Source organism: Daldinia caldariorum, assembly GCF_022478825.1.
Source record: "Daldinia caldariorum strain CBS 122874 unplaced genomic scaffold F4812scaffold_1, whole genome shotgun sequence".
Taxonomy (NCBI): domain Eukaryota; kingdom Fungi; phylum Ascomycota; class Sordariomycetes; order Xylariales; family Hypoxylaceae; genus Daldinia; species Daldinia caldariorum.
The window spans coordinates 207,638-220,955 of NW_025953037.1; the positions used below are offsets into that span (position 1 = coordinate 207,638).

Below are 13,318 nucleotides of genomic sequence, written 5' to 3' on the forward strand. Positions count from 1 at the left end.
GGACTATGTTGATAAGAGTTGGAGATATAGACGAGATAGACGAGAGGAGAGTTAACTTGAAACACATGAAAACGTTGTTTATGTCCTAGGCGCCTTTCGTTATCTAACTTCCCCAATAACCTGATCAACTCTCGATATCTTTCATTTTACCTTATCTAAGGTTAAGTAGGAATAAAAGACATAATAGGTACTAAACGTTAGTAGCCGAAAGAAGAAAAAAAGATACAGGAACCTGGGGATCGAGGCTTGTCCATGTCATTTATAAGGTCGCATTAATCGAACCATGTAATGTAATTTCGTGTCATTCAACCGCGAATAGTTTGAATAGAAAGTAGTCCAGAATATGTTGAATAAAAAAAAAGTACGAAATCGCGATTCAGTTTTAATAAGACGTGGCCACGGCTTCGTTATGATGTATATCCCACGGACTAGGTAAAGTTGGCGGAATGAGGAGGATCAATCTTAATAAGAGATATATGATAGGTACCGAAAGAATGTAGTAAAAGTAGAAGACCGATTCATTATGCCAGATTAAGTTTGCAAGCTTTATGTATACCCGTTACTGCCCGTACAGCCGTACCCCATTTCCTGTGCTGAGTTGAGGCTAGCACCCGAGACTTCTATTATTAGTGCTCTCGAGCTTTTCGTGAGTCCCGGCTGTTCAGCTTTTATGCAGGCTATGCAGTAAGTCCCAACCGCTAACCAGTAACGGGTATCTTTAGAGCTATTACTGGGGGGTTTGAACCAATCAATTAAGGCTAAGCACTGAAAATTAGGGGACGCACATACGAAAAGTCCAGGCCAAAAGTCAAGCGCAATAAAACTTTAGGTACCTGCAGGTACTGTACTGTACCTTGTACAGCGACGAGTCCCCTTCTCTCCTTAGCTTGGGAGCTTGGGGCATGTACAATATCAGGTATACTTGCATTGTACAATACGATACATCATACCCTCACCTCCTTTAGGGGAATTTCCAAGCTCAGCCCAAATTCCGATTTCTTCGTATTTTTCATTGTCGACGGTCTATTTTTTTTTTTTAATCTTATTAGCATCCCGACGTCAATTAATTTCAGAGAGAATAGAAGCCCATTCCTTCCTTACCTTTTTCCTTAGCCAACTTATTATCAATTACTTCTTCCTCAGCGTCGTGCGTTCGTTTCGCCTCTGCTCCCTGCCCATACGTTCGTTCTCTTCTATCTCTCTCCCTCTCCACCAGCTCGAAACGATACACGGAATACAACCTTACCACCATTCATACATACCTAGGTACCTAAATTGACAATGGCTGAACAAGGTCTCTTCTCGTCCGACTTGATCTCCCCCGCCGTTTCTGCTGCCCTCCCAGAAGGCTACACAGCTCGTTCCCTGCGATTGTCCGACTACGATGCGGGTTTCCTCGACTGCCTACGCGTTCTAACCACGGTTGGTGAAATTAGCCAGGAGCAGTTTGCCGAGAGATACCAATGGATGTCGTCGCAAGACACGTACTACGTCCTTGTTATTGAGGATACTTCGAGGGGGAAAATCGTAGGGACCGGAGCTCTACTTGTAGAAAGAAAATTGTAAGAAGTTCCATACCCTGCCGCCAATCGGGGGATTGCACGATTTGGCCAGCGGATAGCTCAAGGGGGTCTACCTAGTTTCCCTTAGGTAATGAAGAGATGAAGAGATGAAGAGTAGTGGCTGATACGATCCATTCCCATTTAATAGCATTCATAGCCTTGGCTTAGTCGGCCATATCGAGGATATCGCCGTAGCCAAGGATCAACAAGGCAAAAAGCTTGGCCTTCGTTTAATCCAAGCCCTCGACTTCATCGCCGAGAAGGTCGGCTGTTATAAGACCATCCTCGACTGCAGCGAAGCAAACGAAGGGTTCTACGTAAAATGCGGATTCCGAAGGGCCGGATTAGAAATGGCCCATTACTATAACAACGATAAGAGTAAGGCCTAGTAAGAAGAGGCCGCGAATCATAGAATTGGAAAGGAAGGGGTGGCATATATATACTAGAGAGAGCAAGGTTATAGAGAGTTCGGATACTGACAGACAAACAACATCCTGCATTTCGGAAAGGTTGTTTGTACGATAGAGTTATAGAGTCTAAATTTAAAGACATGTGAAACGAGACATCCATATGAGAAGAGACGAGAGAGAAGAGACAGAAAGTACCTAAGCCAACTGGAGACTTTGAGGGTTTCGTCATGGACTGACGAAGCTTAGTGCAGGAATGGCTCTTGTCAATTCTCGTCCGACTAAGCCCCCAAAATATGGCTCTCCTTCTCATTCGGGTTGGTGGGTGTTCTAGGAGGGAGAGCTGTGCCGGACGTTACTTATGATAACCACTTGCAAGTTACCTCTGAGCATCGCCGAGACGCAAGTTGACTCCCCCCAGTTCCCCATCCAATCCAAATCATTCTTGGCATCTTACTGCGATGCGCTCACACAAGTTGACAGGGGCTTACTCAGATACAACGGAGCGTAGGAACGGTCGAATACAAATACATACCTACCTAGAACCTATACGGATATATTCCTGTTGCTCCGCAGTCGTAACACGTGAACATCCAACTTCCAGATTCGTTCAGATGCTTTGCTTTGCTTTCGGCATATATCCCTCTGGCTTGTGAGTCTGACGACTATATAAAGCTATGGCCCATCTCACCTCAACTCGTCCTCCTAGAAGGACAAGATTTGATCCTTAACGTCAACGGTATATATTTCGATTCTATCCTTTACATCCGTTGCCTACTTACAGTTCTTCCATATACTTTACCCATACCCTCCCTAGGTCTACCTGTTAGGAATCTCACATTATCCATTCTACATAGCATCTGCGCGAGACCGGACTCTCGGATATCCCCATCGGCCCCCTCTCTATTTCCCATCTTGCATAAATACCTAACGCAATGTCCTACTTAAACACAAACAGCGCGAACGTGATTGTTGATCATGACCTTCGCAACGCTCTGATCAGAACCAACATAGCCCTGCTTCAACGAGAGTACGTTTTGACCAAACCTCTTGTCGAACTTCCAAAGCCTCTTTTTCACTTGAGAAAGGCTACCAAGTGACTCTAGGCCTTTTTTCGCTGTGTACTATGTATAGAAACTAGGACATTCCAAAATTGGAAGTCCTGTGGAATGTTTCAGCATCCTTCAAGCTACACTACCACATGTGCCGCAGACTTACACTAATCTTGTCGCCCTTGAGAAACATAACTAATTATAAAACGTACTACAGGATTCGTGAGAAAAAGAATTGGTACACTAGCCGCCGTGTCGTAGTTCGGAAGCGCAACGGCCGCATCCACCTTTCGCGGCTCGGTTCGCGGAAACAGACCGAGTACGTCCCGGTAGACTTCGAGGAGGAAGAGGATTCCCAAGACACTAGCAGCTTCACGCTGGTCGACGAGACGTCGTCCTCGCGGTCGGCTAGCTTCAGCTCTAACTACTAAGCCCACTCCGCGCCCCCCGCCCCCCCTTCCCCTGCACCATGGCGCCGGACGGTGCTATCGCCAGCTCCCGGCCCGCGCCGCAGCAGTGGCTCATGGGTACGGAGGCCTTCGAGCGTCGCATGCCGCACCACGCCAGCATGCGCGCGCTGTGGGAGACCAAGTGGCGGGAACCGTGCTGGAGGTCGGTGTACCCTTTCCACGACGGCGCCTTCGAGGATTTCGAACCGATATTTCTAGACCTGATCGCCCGGAACGTCAACGACGGCACCTCGGACGACTACACGCAGAGCTTCATACCCACCGCGAAGGCCCTCGAGAGAAGCGGCGACGCGATCGCTGCTCGCGGAGCCGAGGGCGCCAAGGACGAGGCCTCGCGTCTGTATCTGCGCGCCGCGTGTGTCCTACGTATCGCCCGCTTTCCGTATATCACAGGCTTCCCGGTCCCCAACAACCCTGCCAAGTGGAGCGCGTGGGAACTTCAGAAGGCCATCTACTCCAAAGCAGGATCTTTGTGGTCGCCGTCCCCTCTAGCCGAAGTCCTGATCCCGCATAGCTTCGCCCAGGGACGCGATCGCGACCGTATCCCGGCCTATGTCCGAGTACCACCACCATCATCATCATCATCATCACCATCACCCCCTTCTCAGGTATTACCCAACGGCGACGCGAAACACCCGGCCGTCATCCTCTTCACGGGCCTGGACGGCTACCGCCCGGACAACACGGCGCGCTGCGAAGAGTTCCTCGCGCGCGGCTGGGCGGCCGTCGTGCTCGAGATCCCAGGCACAGCCGACTGTCCGGCGGATCCGGCGGACGCGCGCTCGCCCGACCGGCTGCTGGACAGCCTGTTGGCGTGGATGCAATCGGACGGGCGGTTCGACACGCGGCGCGTGCTGTGCTGGGGGCTGAGCAGCGGCGGGTACTACGCGGTGCGGGCGGCGCACACGCACCGCGAGGAGCTGCTGGGGGTCGTCGCGCACGGCGCCGGCACGCACCATTTCTTCGCCCGCGAGTGGCTCGCCCGCGCCGACGGCCACGAGTACCCGTTCGCGCTCGCGCCCGCGCTGGCTATGAAGTACGGGTACGGCGACGACGTGGAGGCGTATGTCGAGGGTTCGCAGAGGAAGTTTTCGCTGTTGGAGACGGGGGTCTTGCGGATGCCGAGTACGAGGTTACTTCTTGTTAACGTATGTGTATCCCCTTTTTTCTTTTTTTTCTTTTTTTTTTCTTTTTTGGATTGCCTTATTTTGGTTTATCAACTGTCTCTACTCGATACTGACGCTGACGCTTACCATAGGGAACGCATGACGGGCTCATGCCGATTGAGGATTCGATGCTGTTGTTCGAGTACGGGTCGCCCAAGGAGGCGCGTTTCTTCACCGGTGCGTTGCACATGGGATATCCTATGGCAAATGCGTCGGTATATCCCTGGATGGAACAAGTCATGGCTTCTGCGAAGTGATTGTTATATCGATGTTGTATTGGGTTTACGGGATGGCATCAGGTGGTTGGAATTGCATTTGGGCGTTTACAGGGTGATGTGAAGGTATTCGAGATTTCTGGAAGAGGATGGGTACTGTAAGAATAAAATATGCTTTACGCTTTAAGGGTAAAATTGTGTTATTATATAACATATAACTCGGTTTTTGTTTACATCTAGTTTCAGTATCTTGATTCTTGATGCAATCCCCTAATAGGGTGTCCTTTTACTGCTATGCGTCGCTCTCGTTTTACCGACCCATCCATCCACCATCCACCACTAATGTATGTCCGCTCACATACGCGCTCGCTTTGCTAGCCAGAAACACAGAGCTGCCCTTGAAGTCATCCGGATCTCCCCAACGCCCAGCCGGAATCCTCGCACCAATGCTCGCCGCTCTCTCCTCGTCATTGATCAAAGCTGTGTTCATCTCCGTCGCGATGTACCCGGGCGCCACAGCATTGACATTGACGCCCTTCTGCGTCCACGAATTCGCGAAAGCCTTCGTCATTTGCGCCACGGCACCTTTGCTCGCGGCGTACGCGGGCACGTTGAGTCCTCCCTGGAACGAGAGCAGGCTCGCGAAGTTGATGATACTGCCGCGCCGGCCCGTTACGGCGGAGGGTTCGAGACCGAGCATGTGCGCGCCTGCGTCCCGGGTTAATGTGAATACTGTGTCCGCGTTGACGCCCATAACCGCGCGGTAGTCAGCGTCGGGGAAGACTTCGGGCGCATGTCGAATCTGAATGCCCGCGCAGTTCACGAGGATTCGTATCGTATGTCCGTCCGCTAGAATACGTGGGATCAGGCCTGCTACATCTTCTGCGTTGGCGAGATCGGCTGTGTATATGTGGGCTTTGCGACCGAGAGCTTCGATGGCATCTTTGGTCTCAGTCGATGCTGTAGACCGCTTTACAGATGGTAAGCTTTCATCAGGATGACAGTTGTCATATTCCGTTAGGTTTAGGTACATACTTGAACCAAGATTATATCCGCACCCGCTTCTGCAAGTCCAATGGCAACAGCTTGTCCAATTCCTCTCGTGCCGCCAGTGATAACAGCCGTCTCGCCTTTAAGCGAGAACAACGCATCCGTCATGTTTTGGAAGGAAAAAATTCTGGCTTACTATCGATTTTACTCAGGAGTCCGAGAGGTTGCGTCACAGTAGACCAGAACTGCCTCCTAACCTATTTACCTCCTGGGTCTTTACTATTCCGTACCTAATATTACTAGTGCTAACCCAATGTCTTGGTAAGTTCGAGATTGGATTTCAAAGAAGCGACTATTCCTCCGATACAAGCATAAGTAAATATTAGACAGGTATCTAAGAGAACATCTATAACTTATAGATTAGGGGAATCTCTTGAGAATATTCTAGTTTCCTCTTGCCTAATGCGTTTTTATCTTTCTCTGAGCTATTGGAACTAATTCAGTTAACCTAAAAAGAAAATACGTCGCGATTGTTAGGTTAGGTAGCTACCTCCTTTTGACAGATCTCCTCCGGTTCTCGTGGTGTTAGTCGGCGATAACTCGGCCCCTCAAGACATCAACCCCTCCCCCTCCTCAATTCCACCTGGGAACGTTGTAAGCGGGGTAAATGGGGATGAAGATTGGGGTAAGAAATAATTTTTCCACGAACATGGTTCGACCAGAAACGACTATTTCCCCCGAGATTTAGCATACTTCGCCGGCATTAGACAAAACGGACAAGACGAAAGCGCTATTCTACCGGTTCTCCCCACAGTGGACCGATGGTGCGCCTTCAACACGGTTTCCTTCTGCCCTTTATTATTGTAGCGTGGACCGAGGTGGCACTATCTGCATGTCCTGCCTTATTCTCTTCCGCCGCTAAGAAGTCTTGTTTAATGTAGGTAGTTACCTGGTACACAATAACATAGAATTCACTGGTTCCTGCAGCGTCTATTCAGCCGCGATCGCTCCTAGGATCATGCCGAAGTTAGGAGGTAGATTAGGACCGGGGTCTGTTTCCTACCCCTAAGGTATTCCAAGTTGTAGGATGTAGAAGTAGATACCTGGTATAGAAACATTCAATATTGACAAGAGCACTGCCCAGTCTCATAATTAATGTAATATTTCACAGTTCCTCGTGCTTTTCTATTGTTTACTTCTGTCAAGATATCCGGCAGCCTACAAACCTGTAACAATTCATCAGATACTCAAAGTCAAAAACGATACTATACCTAGGTCCCTATAGGTATCTTTCTAACCTGAAAACAAACCCGCAATACCAAGATATCATGACCAGTGATATCAAAGCATCCGTCCTCCATGGGGCGAGAGATCTCCGAGTTGTAAGCTCTGTTTTCGGAATAGGCCCGAAGCAAAAGATGGGTTCGGAAGAACCTTGTTGACCCTTAAATTAACGAGCGCAACAGGAAATCCGCCAGCTACCGGAGCCGGCCTCCGACGAAGTCCAGGTAGCGGTGCAGATGACCGGCCTCTGCGGCTCGGACCTGCACTACTTCCGGCATTTTCGGAACGGCACGATTGAGGTGCGTGAGCCGTTAACCCTAGGCCACGAGTCCGCCGGGACCGTTGTCGCCGTGGGTCGGAATAGTTCGTCCGCATCATCCTTAAAGGTTGGCGACCGCGTCGCGCTTGAAGTCGGTCTGCCCTGCGAGGTCTGCGATCTATGTCGGGGAGGGCGCTACAACCTCTGCAAGGGCATGAGCTTCCGCAGTTCTGCTAAGGCTTTCCCACATGCCCAAGGGACACTGCAGGACAAGATTAACCACCCAGCTAGGTGGTGCCATAAGTATGTATACAATATCATAAGATATATGATTACCGTGATAGTTCGATACTTCTTTTTTTTTCCTGCCAACTATCTTTGTTTAGGGTCCTAATCTTTGTGTCTCCTACCTAGATTACCAGATACTCTATCCTTAGAGCACGGAGCTCTCGTAGAACCCCTTTCCGTCGCGATACACGCCCGGAACCGCGCTGCGTTGAAGTCTGGATCGACTGTACTAGTCTTGGGTGCTGGAACCGTAGGTTTGCTTTGCGCGGCTGTCAGCAAGGTAGCTGGAGCCAAGACAGTTGTTATAGCGGATATACTTGAGGACCGTGTCAAGTTCGCCGTCGATAACGGATTTGCCGACGTTGCATTCACGGTACCAACCTCAAACTCGAGGCCTGAAACTGTTGAAGATAAACTGGCATACGCACAAGATCTAGCTGAAAAGCTGAAATCGTTAAACGTCAAGGGAAGTGCTGATGTCCTTGGCGAAGTCAATGTAACCTTCGAATGCACAGGTGTTGAGCCATGCATGCAAGCGGCTATATACGTATGATTTCTCCTTTTCTATACGACCCCCTTTATGAAAAAAACTAACGAGGTTGGAAGGCGACGAAACCCGGTGGAAAAATAATGATCATTGGTATGGGCATGCCTGTCCAAACACTACCCATAATGGCCGCGTCTCTCAAGGAAGTCGACCTAGTCGGTGTATTCCGATACGCCAACGCATATCGCGAAGCCATCGAGCTGCTTGCAAGCGGGAACCCTGTGCTACCTAACGTGCTAAAACTCGTCACGCATCGGTTCCGGGGTTTAGATGATGTACCTGGCGCGTTTGAGACTGCCGCCAAAGTAAAAGACGAAAAGGGGGATTTAGTTATCAAGGTTATGGTTGATATGACACAGTAGATGGGCGCTACTTGTTCAAGATTAGACAGAGAGTATCAGAGTTCCTCCTATACTAAACACACTGAAGAGCCATCCATCTCCCGAAGTTCCAGGCACTAACACTGAGAACTGAACTCGATAGCACCTGACTTATAAGAATCCTAAAACGACATACCCCAATGCAATACAAGCGGCTTCCTGCGCCATGAACTCTTAGCCTTACTATCCTATAGCATCGTTCTCGTTTGCTGTGCCAAGTTCGGGTTCACCTTTAGACCCGTTGCTTTTTCGATGCCACCATTCTCTTTCAACAGATTGATCAGGATTTTGATTTCATCAACCAGTGACTGGTTAGTGTTTTTCATCGGCTTCTCGGCTAAGAGCCATGCTCACAAGCGAGTCAATGCTGACAGCGGAGTACAATAGTCCCACTCGGCAGCAGTAGAACCATGATCTAGGTACGCGACTATCCACGGTATGAAGATGTTTGGTTCCGCGCCAGCATTAAGCATCAACCTCATCATTTCGATGGCGTCGGGAAACCTTCTTAGAAGAACGGGGAACCCCCCAATAGCTTGGTGAGCCAGTGCGTGCCAGAACCAACTCCAAGCTGTCATGTTTTCGAAGGTTTGCTGCGGGCAACACCCATTATCTAAAAAGAGCTTTGCCATACTTGCGCGAGGATCGCCATAGTACGAAAAGCATAGAGCATGTCCTAAAAGTGAAAGACCTTCCTTCGCGAGAACTCCAGGACCATGGCGTTCGACGCATTCCGTAATATAGGAGTCGAGTCCACTTGCGAGCGCAAACGATAGGAAGTTTGGATGAGTATCGTAAGGTGGGTAAGAAATACCAATCTCCGAACTGGGCGAAGCTATGCATTCGAGATACCTATGCCAATAATCAGACCAGTGTACCAGCATCCTGCCAGTATTTTGTCCAGAGCTGTCGCCTGCCTCAGTTTGGCTTCCATGCTTTGTAAAATACATGTCCACGGAAGAATCAAGCTCTTGGATGACGTCGGGGTGAAATTGCTTGTTGACGTGCTGCGGTTCTCTAGCCCTTTTCATTACATATAAAACCAGCTGTAGCATGTCATTGTCATCAGTACGTGGGCGCAAGGGAGGGATCCCATACGTCTTAACGAGGAGAATTGCGTTCGCGTCGTGGCACCATTATGGTAGACCTCCTTCGCATTGGCAACGAAGTCGATGGAAAAGGCTACCAACTTTAGAACACAACCTGTCACTGTCAACGCCAACCCGGCTGCGTCCATTACGGTATATATAGTACCCGTACCTTTAGACTTATGCGATAGTATAAATTAAATATTGCTAACTGGCTTTGAAGATATTCATAGGAGGTATATTTTATAGCATAATCCAAGGAAAAATAACAATGTCAACTCCGGATCCGTATGAAGCCCTTAACCGTCGTATATCCTGTAATATCTAAACCTTAAGACCTTTATTATACCAGGTAAACCGAGAGGGTGGGTGTATTTTAATCTTAGACTAAGTCGGCACCTGAAGCTTTCTCAAACTGTGGTTTTTGTTTTTGCACGCAGCACCTTTTGTTCTGCATTTGATGCAGATGTCGTAATTGTCGCCGGAGCAGTCGCAGCAGTCTAGAAGCAATATACAATTTAGTCGAGACATGCCGAGAACCTTTATTTGGAAAAAAAGGAAAAAAACTTACGCCAGTAGCAATGCCCCTTTTCGATGCCTTCGCTACACCTATCACAACCGAGACTTTCAGTTTGGACTCTGGATTTTGTATGCGAGCATCCTGGCTTCGGTTCTTCGGGTGGATCCGTAAGAGCTACCAACGTAGCCTCCGTCGCCTCGTTGGCGAGGTGCTCTTCGATGATCTTCGCTTGGACCATGCCGGCGTGGTAAGCAACGGTATCCGCCGCCGCTACCTGCGTAGCCACGCCTGCGGCCCCGTCGCCTGCAACGTGCGCCGCCAGCTGCTGGACTTGGCCGGCCATGCCCTCCGCCGCCTTCCCCGGATCGGCTGTCAGCCCGGTGCTCTCGTTCGCGCCGTCGGGTAGCGCCGCGCCCATGTCGTTGATGTTGGTCATCCCCTCGGTGAAGTCGCCCACCTCCATGCCGATTAAAGCCGCCATCGCCCCGATGGACCAGGAGATGGCAGCATCTTTGGCGGTGATATGGCGGGTCTTCAGATTGCGCCTGCGAAGCTCGGCTTGGATGATCTCGCGCTTCTTGCTGGCCACGTACGTGCTCCGGCCTTTGTAGCCGGCCAAAAGTAAGCTCAGCCCTCCGGTAAATACCGCGCTGCTTAGCCCGAAACCAGTCGCAAAGCCGCCTGCGAGGTATTTACGCCCCATGGCGATCTCCTGCTGTTGAAGCCTCGCGACGGCGAAGCCCTTAACCTCCTCGCGGTAGCGGGCAGCGTCGAATTCGAAGTTCTCTTCGAAAGGCATGATGAAGTTTGGAGACCAAATTCGGTACTAAGGATTTGATTGTATTGAACACTTTAGAATGTCCGCTGATTCCCTTCTTCTTTGCCTCAGTAGTGTCTACACTTTCGTTTTTATATTGACCTTGATGGTCCATTTGTCGTGTAACGCGGCTCCGATGCCTCGCCACATCATCCTCAATTCAAATTTTAGGATAACTTAACGATCGTGAAGACTATAGTAGGGTATAGGCCAAAAGAGAATAAGCTTAGAAGGTGCAGTTCTCGGTGGCAAAGGCGCCCATGACCTTCACTTGGGATGTGTCTCATTTACCAGTCTGCCAGTTAGTCCCAAGGCTATCAGCTGGGGATACAGGGGTAGGATTCATTCAAGAGCTCTCTCCATGAAGTATAGCTACAAGCTAGATGTAAGTATCTGTAAGCCTGTTTCTTTCTTTTTTACCATAGTCTCCCTTCCTCTGCATCCTTTCGCCACTCAGGCTAGGAGTAGATATTGTTTCTCTACATGGCGATATATTTAGAGCGGCTTCATTGTTATTGTTAGGTATGAGTTGTATGACAAACGCTAGCTGGATTGTGGCATACACATGTAATCATGGATGGGATACACAGACTACCGAGATATTACTCAGATCTCCAACTAAATAAAGTTCTTACTTCGTTTCGCCACCATATGTGCCTTCGTGGCACTGAGACATTCCTCTCGAAAGGTTCTATGTCGCGATAAAATATACAAATTCGGTACCAATGAAAAGAAGATCATGTCACTGGTGTCTTACCTCCCCGCGAGGCTTCGTCTGACTTTGACGGATCCACCGAGTAAGGGTTGAACACTGTCGGATATTCCATACCAACATGTATCAGGCTGAATCGACCGAATAATCCGATCATCATTCGCACGTGGCGCCTCTTGCTCGACCATGAGAGCCAAGTATCAGGTAATTAATTACTATATATATACCTCCTAGGTAGGTATATACTTAAAAAGCATATATTATGCGTATGCTATGATGGGCCAATCTTACCTATTTAGATTGCTTACCACATGGCAACGGGTCAATATCTCCAAGGGTACCTAACTTAAGACATATGTAACTCGCTTTATGATGGCAGAACTAGGTATAGCTCATCCTGTCCAACCTCAAAGCCTCGCCGAGCAATACTTTCCATGCAGATGTGCTATATTCGCCTCCTGGTACGTAGAACAAGCCCGGGCTATACCAGGTTCCAGGTTTATATGTTGGAGGGCATCATTCAAATTCAATCCAATCGGCACGCGTTGACCACCGAAAACCATCGTGTGCGGGGAGTTCATCTTTGAAATTTTCGAGCATCGGACGGCCCCGAGTGTAGGATAAGACTGCGTTATGGAAGTTGACATCTTGGACTCGGTAGATCTCAAGACCGGACTCCAAGTAACCCCCTAGAAGTCCTCACCGGTTCCACACTTTCAGCCGCGAAACTTTTGATAGACTTGGCCTAACTCTGAGCGTTCTTGGGGTGATATGTACATGGGAGTTGATCGACGCAAGATGATTATTCATATTTACCGCTTTTCGAAGGCAATGATAGTTGTCAGTAACACAAGGGTGACGGGAATTCTCGCTGGGACCTGTCGTATTTGCTTTTGGTACAACATCATATGCATTAGCTTGAGCCTTCTGATTCGCGACCTCGCGCACCGTAGACAAGTCACTTTTTCAGCTCCTAGCACCAGGCACATCTCTCTAGCACAAGTGACTAAAAAGTAATTTCTCTACGAACACGCTAAACCCAGCCGCCGTCGCCCCCTTTACGATAGGTACCTACCTACCTAATACAATGATAGCGCAGAGGCCCAATAACGACAACAATCGCGCCGCACATCATTTCACCCCGCAAAGCCGTTCGGTAGACTCCTGCCCTCCTTCTTATCCGGAAAACCGAAGTTGATGCCGAAGGGGGGGTATACGTAGCGCAGGACCTTGCCGTCCTTCGCGAGGCTGGCGGAGTAGTCGTTCAGGATCTGCACGTCTTCGGCGTCGAGGTCGACGATCTCGAGGTTGGCCTTGATGCGCGACTCGGTCACCGACTTGGCTAGCACGGTGGCGCCCCTGGCAACTGTTTTTTTGTCGTCAGTATTCGTAGGAGGTGTCGTTGTGTTATCAGGTGAAACACTACAAGTAATAGGAGACAAGGGGGGGGGGGGGGGGGGGGCAGATTAGGTGGTAGAGAAAAGCGGAACGTGGTGGGTTAGCAAGTTCGTTGCAGGGCAAACACCCTGACACTGGGCGACCGTGGTAACAGCCACGCAGG

At 49.5% G+C, this 13,318-nt stretch overlaps 8 protein-coding genes across 8 annotated transcripts in view; 4 read left to right on the forward strand and 4 right to left on the reverse strand.

Annotated features, from left to right (window-relative positions):
• Window positions 1-1,281: 1,281 nt before the first annotated feature.
• F4812DRAFT_448871 (acetyltransferase) lies at window positions 1,282-1,951 on the forward strand (the record flags this gene model as incomplete). The annotated part of the gene is made up of 2 exons (XM_047935905.1): window positions 1,282-1,562; window positions 1,711-1,951. The coding sequence occupies 2 exons, from the start codon at window positions 1,282-1,284 to the stop codon at window positions 1,949-1,951; spliced, it is 522 nt and encodes a 173-aa protein (XP_047794513.1).
• Window positions 1,952-2,826: 875 nt separating this feature from the next.
• On the forward strand, window positions 2,827-5,048 carry F4812DRAFT_2294 (alpha/beta-hydrolase). The gene is made up of 3 exons (XM_047930514.1): window positions 2,827-2,999; window positions 3,239-4,639; window positions 4,750-5,048. The coding sequence occupies exons 2-3, from the start codon at window positions 3,491-3,493 to the stop codon at window positions 4,912-4,914; spliced, it is 1,314 nt and encodes a 437-aa protein (XP_047794514.1). The 5' UTR covers window positions 2,827-2,999; window positions 3,239-3,490; the 3' UTR covers window positions 4,915-5,048.
• Window positions 2,905-3,452, forward strand: F4812DRAFT_454010 (uncharacterized protein; the record flags this gene model as incomplete). The annotated part of the gene is made up of 2 exons (XM_047936568.1): window positions 2,905-2,999; window positions 3,239-3,452. The coding sequence occupies 2 exons, from the start codon at window positions 2,905-2,907 to the stop codon at window positions 3,450-3,452; spliced, it is 309 nt and encodes a 102-aa protein (XP_047794515.1).
• Window positions 5,049-5,182: 134 nt separating the features above from the next.
• F4812DRAFT_448873 (NAD(P)-binding protein) lies at window positions 5,183-6,030 on the reverse strand (the record flags this gene model as incomplete). Its single annotated transcript, XM_047935906.1, has 2 exons — window positions 5,183-5,842; window positions 5,908-6,030. The coding sequence occupies 2 exons, from the start codon at window positions 6,028-6,030 to the stop codon at window positions 5,183-5,185; spliced, it is 783 nt and encodes a 260-aa protein (XP_047794516.1).
• A 518-nt stretch (window positions 6,031-6,548) lies between these two features.
• On the forward strand, window positions 6,549-8,751 carry F4812DRAFT_2296 (sorbitol dehydrogenase). The gene is made up of 4 exons (XM_047930516.1): window positions 6,549-7,244; window positions 7,329-7,708; window positions 7,820-8,240; window positions 8,300-8,751. Exons 1-4 carry the CDS (start codon window positions 7,191-7,193, stop codon window positions 8,600-8,602), a joined length of 1,158 nt encoding a protein of 385 aa, XP_047794517.1. The 5' UTR covers window positions 6,549-7,190; the 3' UTR covers window positions 8,603-8,751.
• A 622-nt stretch (window positions 8,752-9,373) lies between these two features.
• On the reverse strand, window positions 9,374-11,618 carry F4812DRAFT_407787 (uncharacterized protein). The gene is made up of 2 exons (XM_047932323.1): window positions 10,280-11,618; window positions 9,374-10,208 (listed from the first exon to the last, which is right to left on the reverse strand). Exons 1-2 carry the CDS (start codon window positions 11,025-11,027, stop codon window positions 10,096-10,098), a joined length of 861 nt encoding a protein of 286 aa, XP_047794518.1. The 5' UTR covers window positions 11,028-11,618; the 3' UTR covers window positions 9,374-10,095.
• Window positions 11,619-11,956: 338 nt separating this feature from the next.
• On the reverse strand, window positions 11,957-12,859 carry F4812DRAFT_407788 (uncharacterized protein). Its single transcript, XM_047932324.1, has 2 exons — window positions 12,837-12,859; window positions 11,957-12,647 (listed from the first exon to the last, which is right to left on the reverse strand). The coding sequence occupies exon 2, from the start codon at window positions 12,402-12,404 to the stop codon at window positions 12,165-12,167; it is 240 nt and encodes a 79-aa protein (XP_047794519.1). The 5' UTR covers window positions 12,405-12,647; window positions 12,837-12,859; the 3' UTR covers window positions 11,957-12,164.
• The window catches only part of F4812DRAFT_2439 (Aldo/keto reductase), a 1,752-nt gene continuing 1,267 nt past the window's right edge, over window positions 12,834-13,318 (reverse strand). The window contains exon 3 of the mRNA XM_047930660.1: window positions 12,834-13,123. Within this exon, the coding sequence (XP_047794520.1) occupies window positions 12,894-13,123 (230 nt within the window). The 3' untranslated portion in view covers window positions 12,834-12,893. The remainder of the gene's footprint in view (window positions 13,124-13,318) is intronic.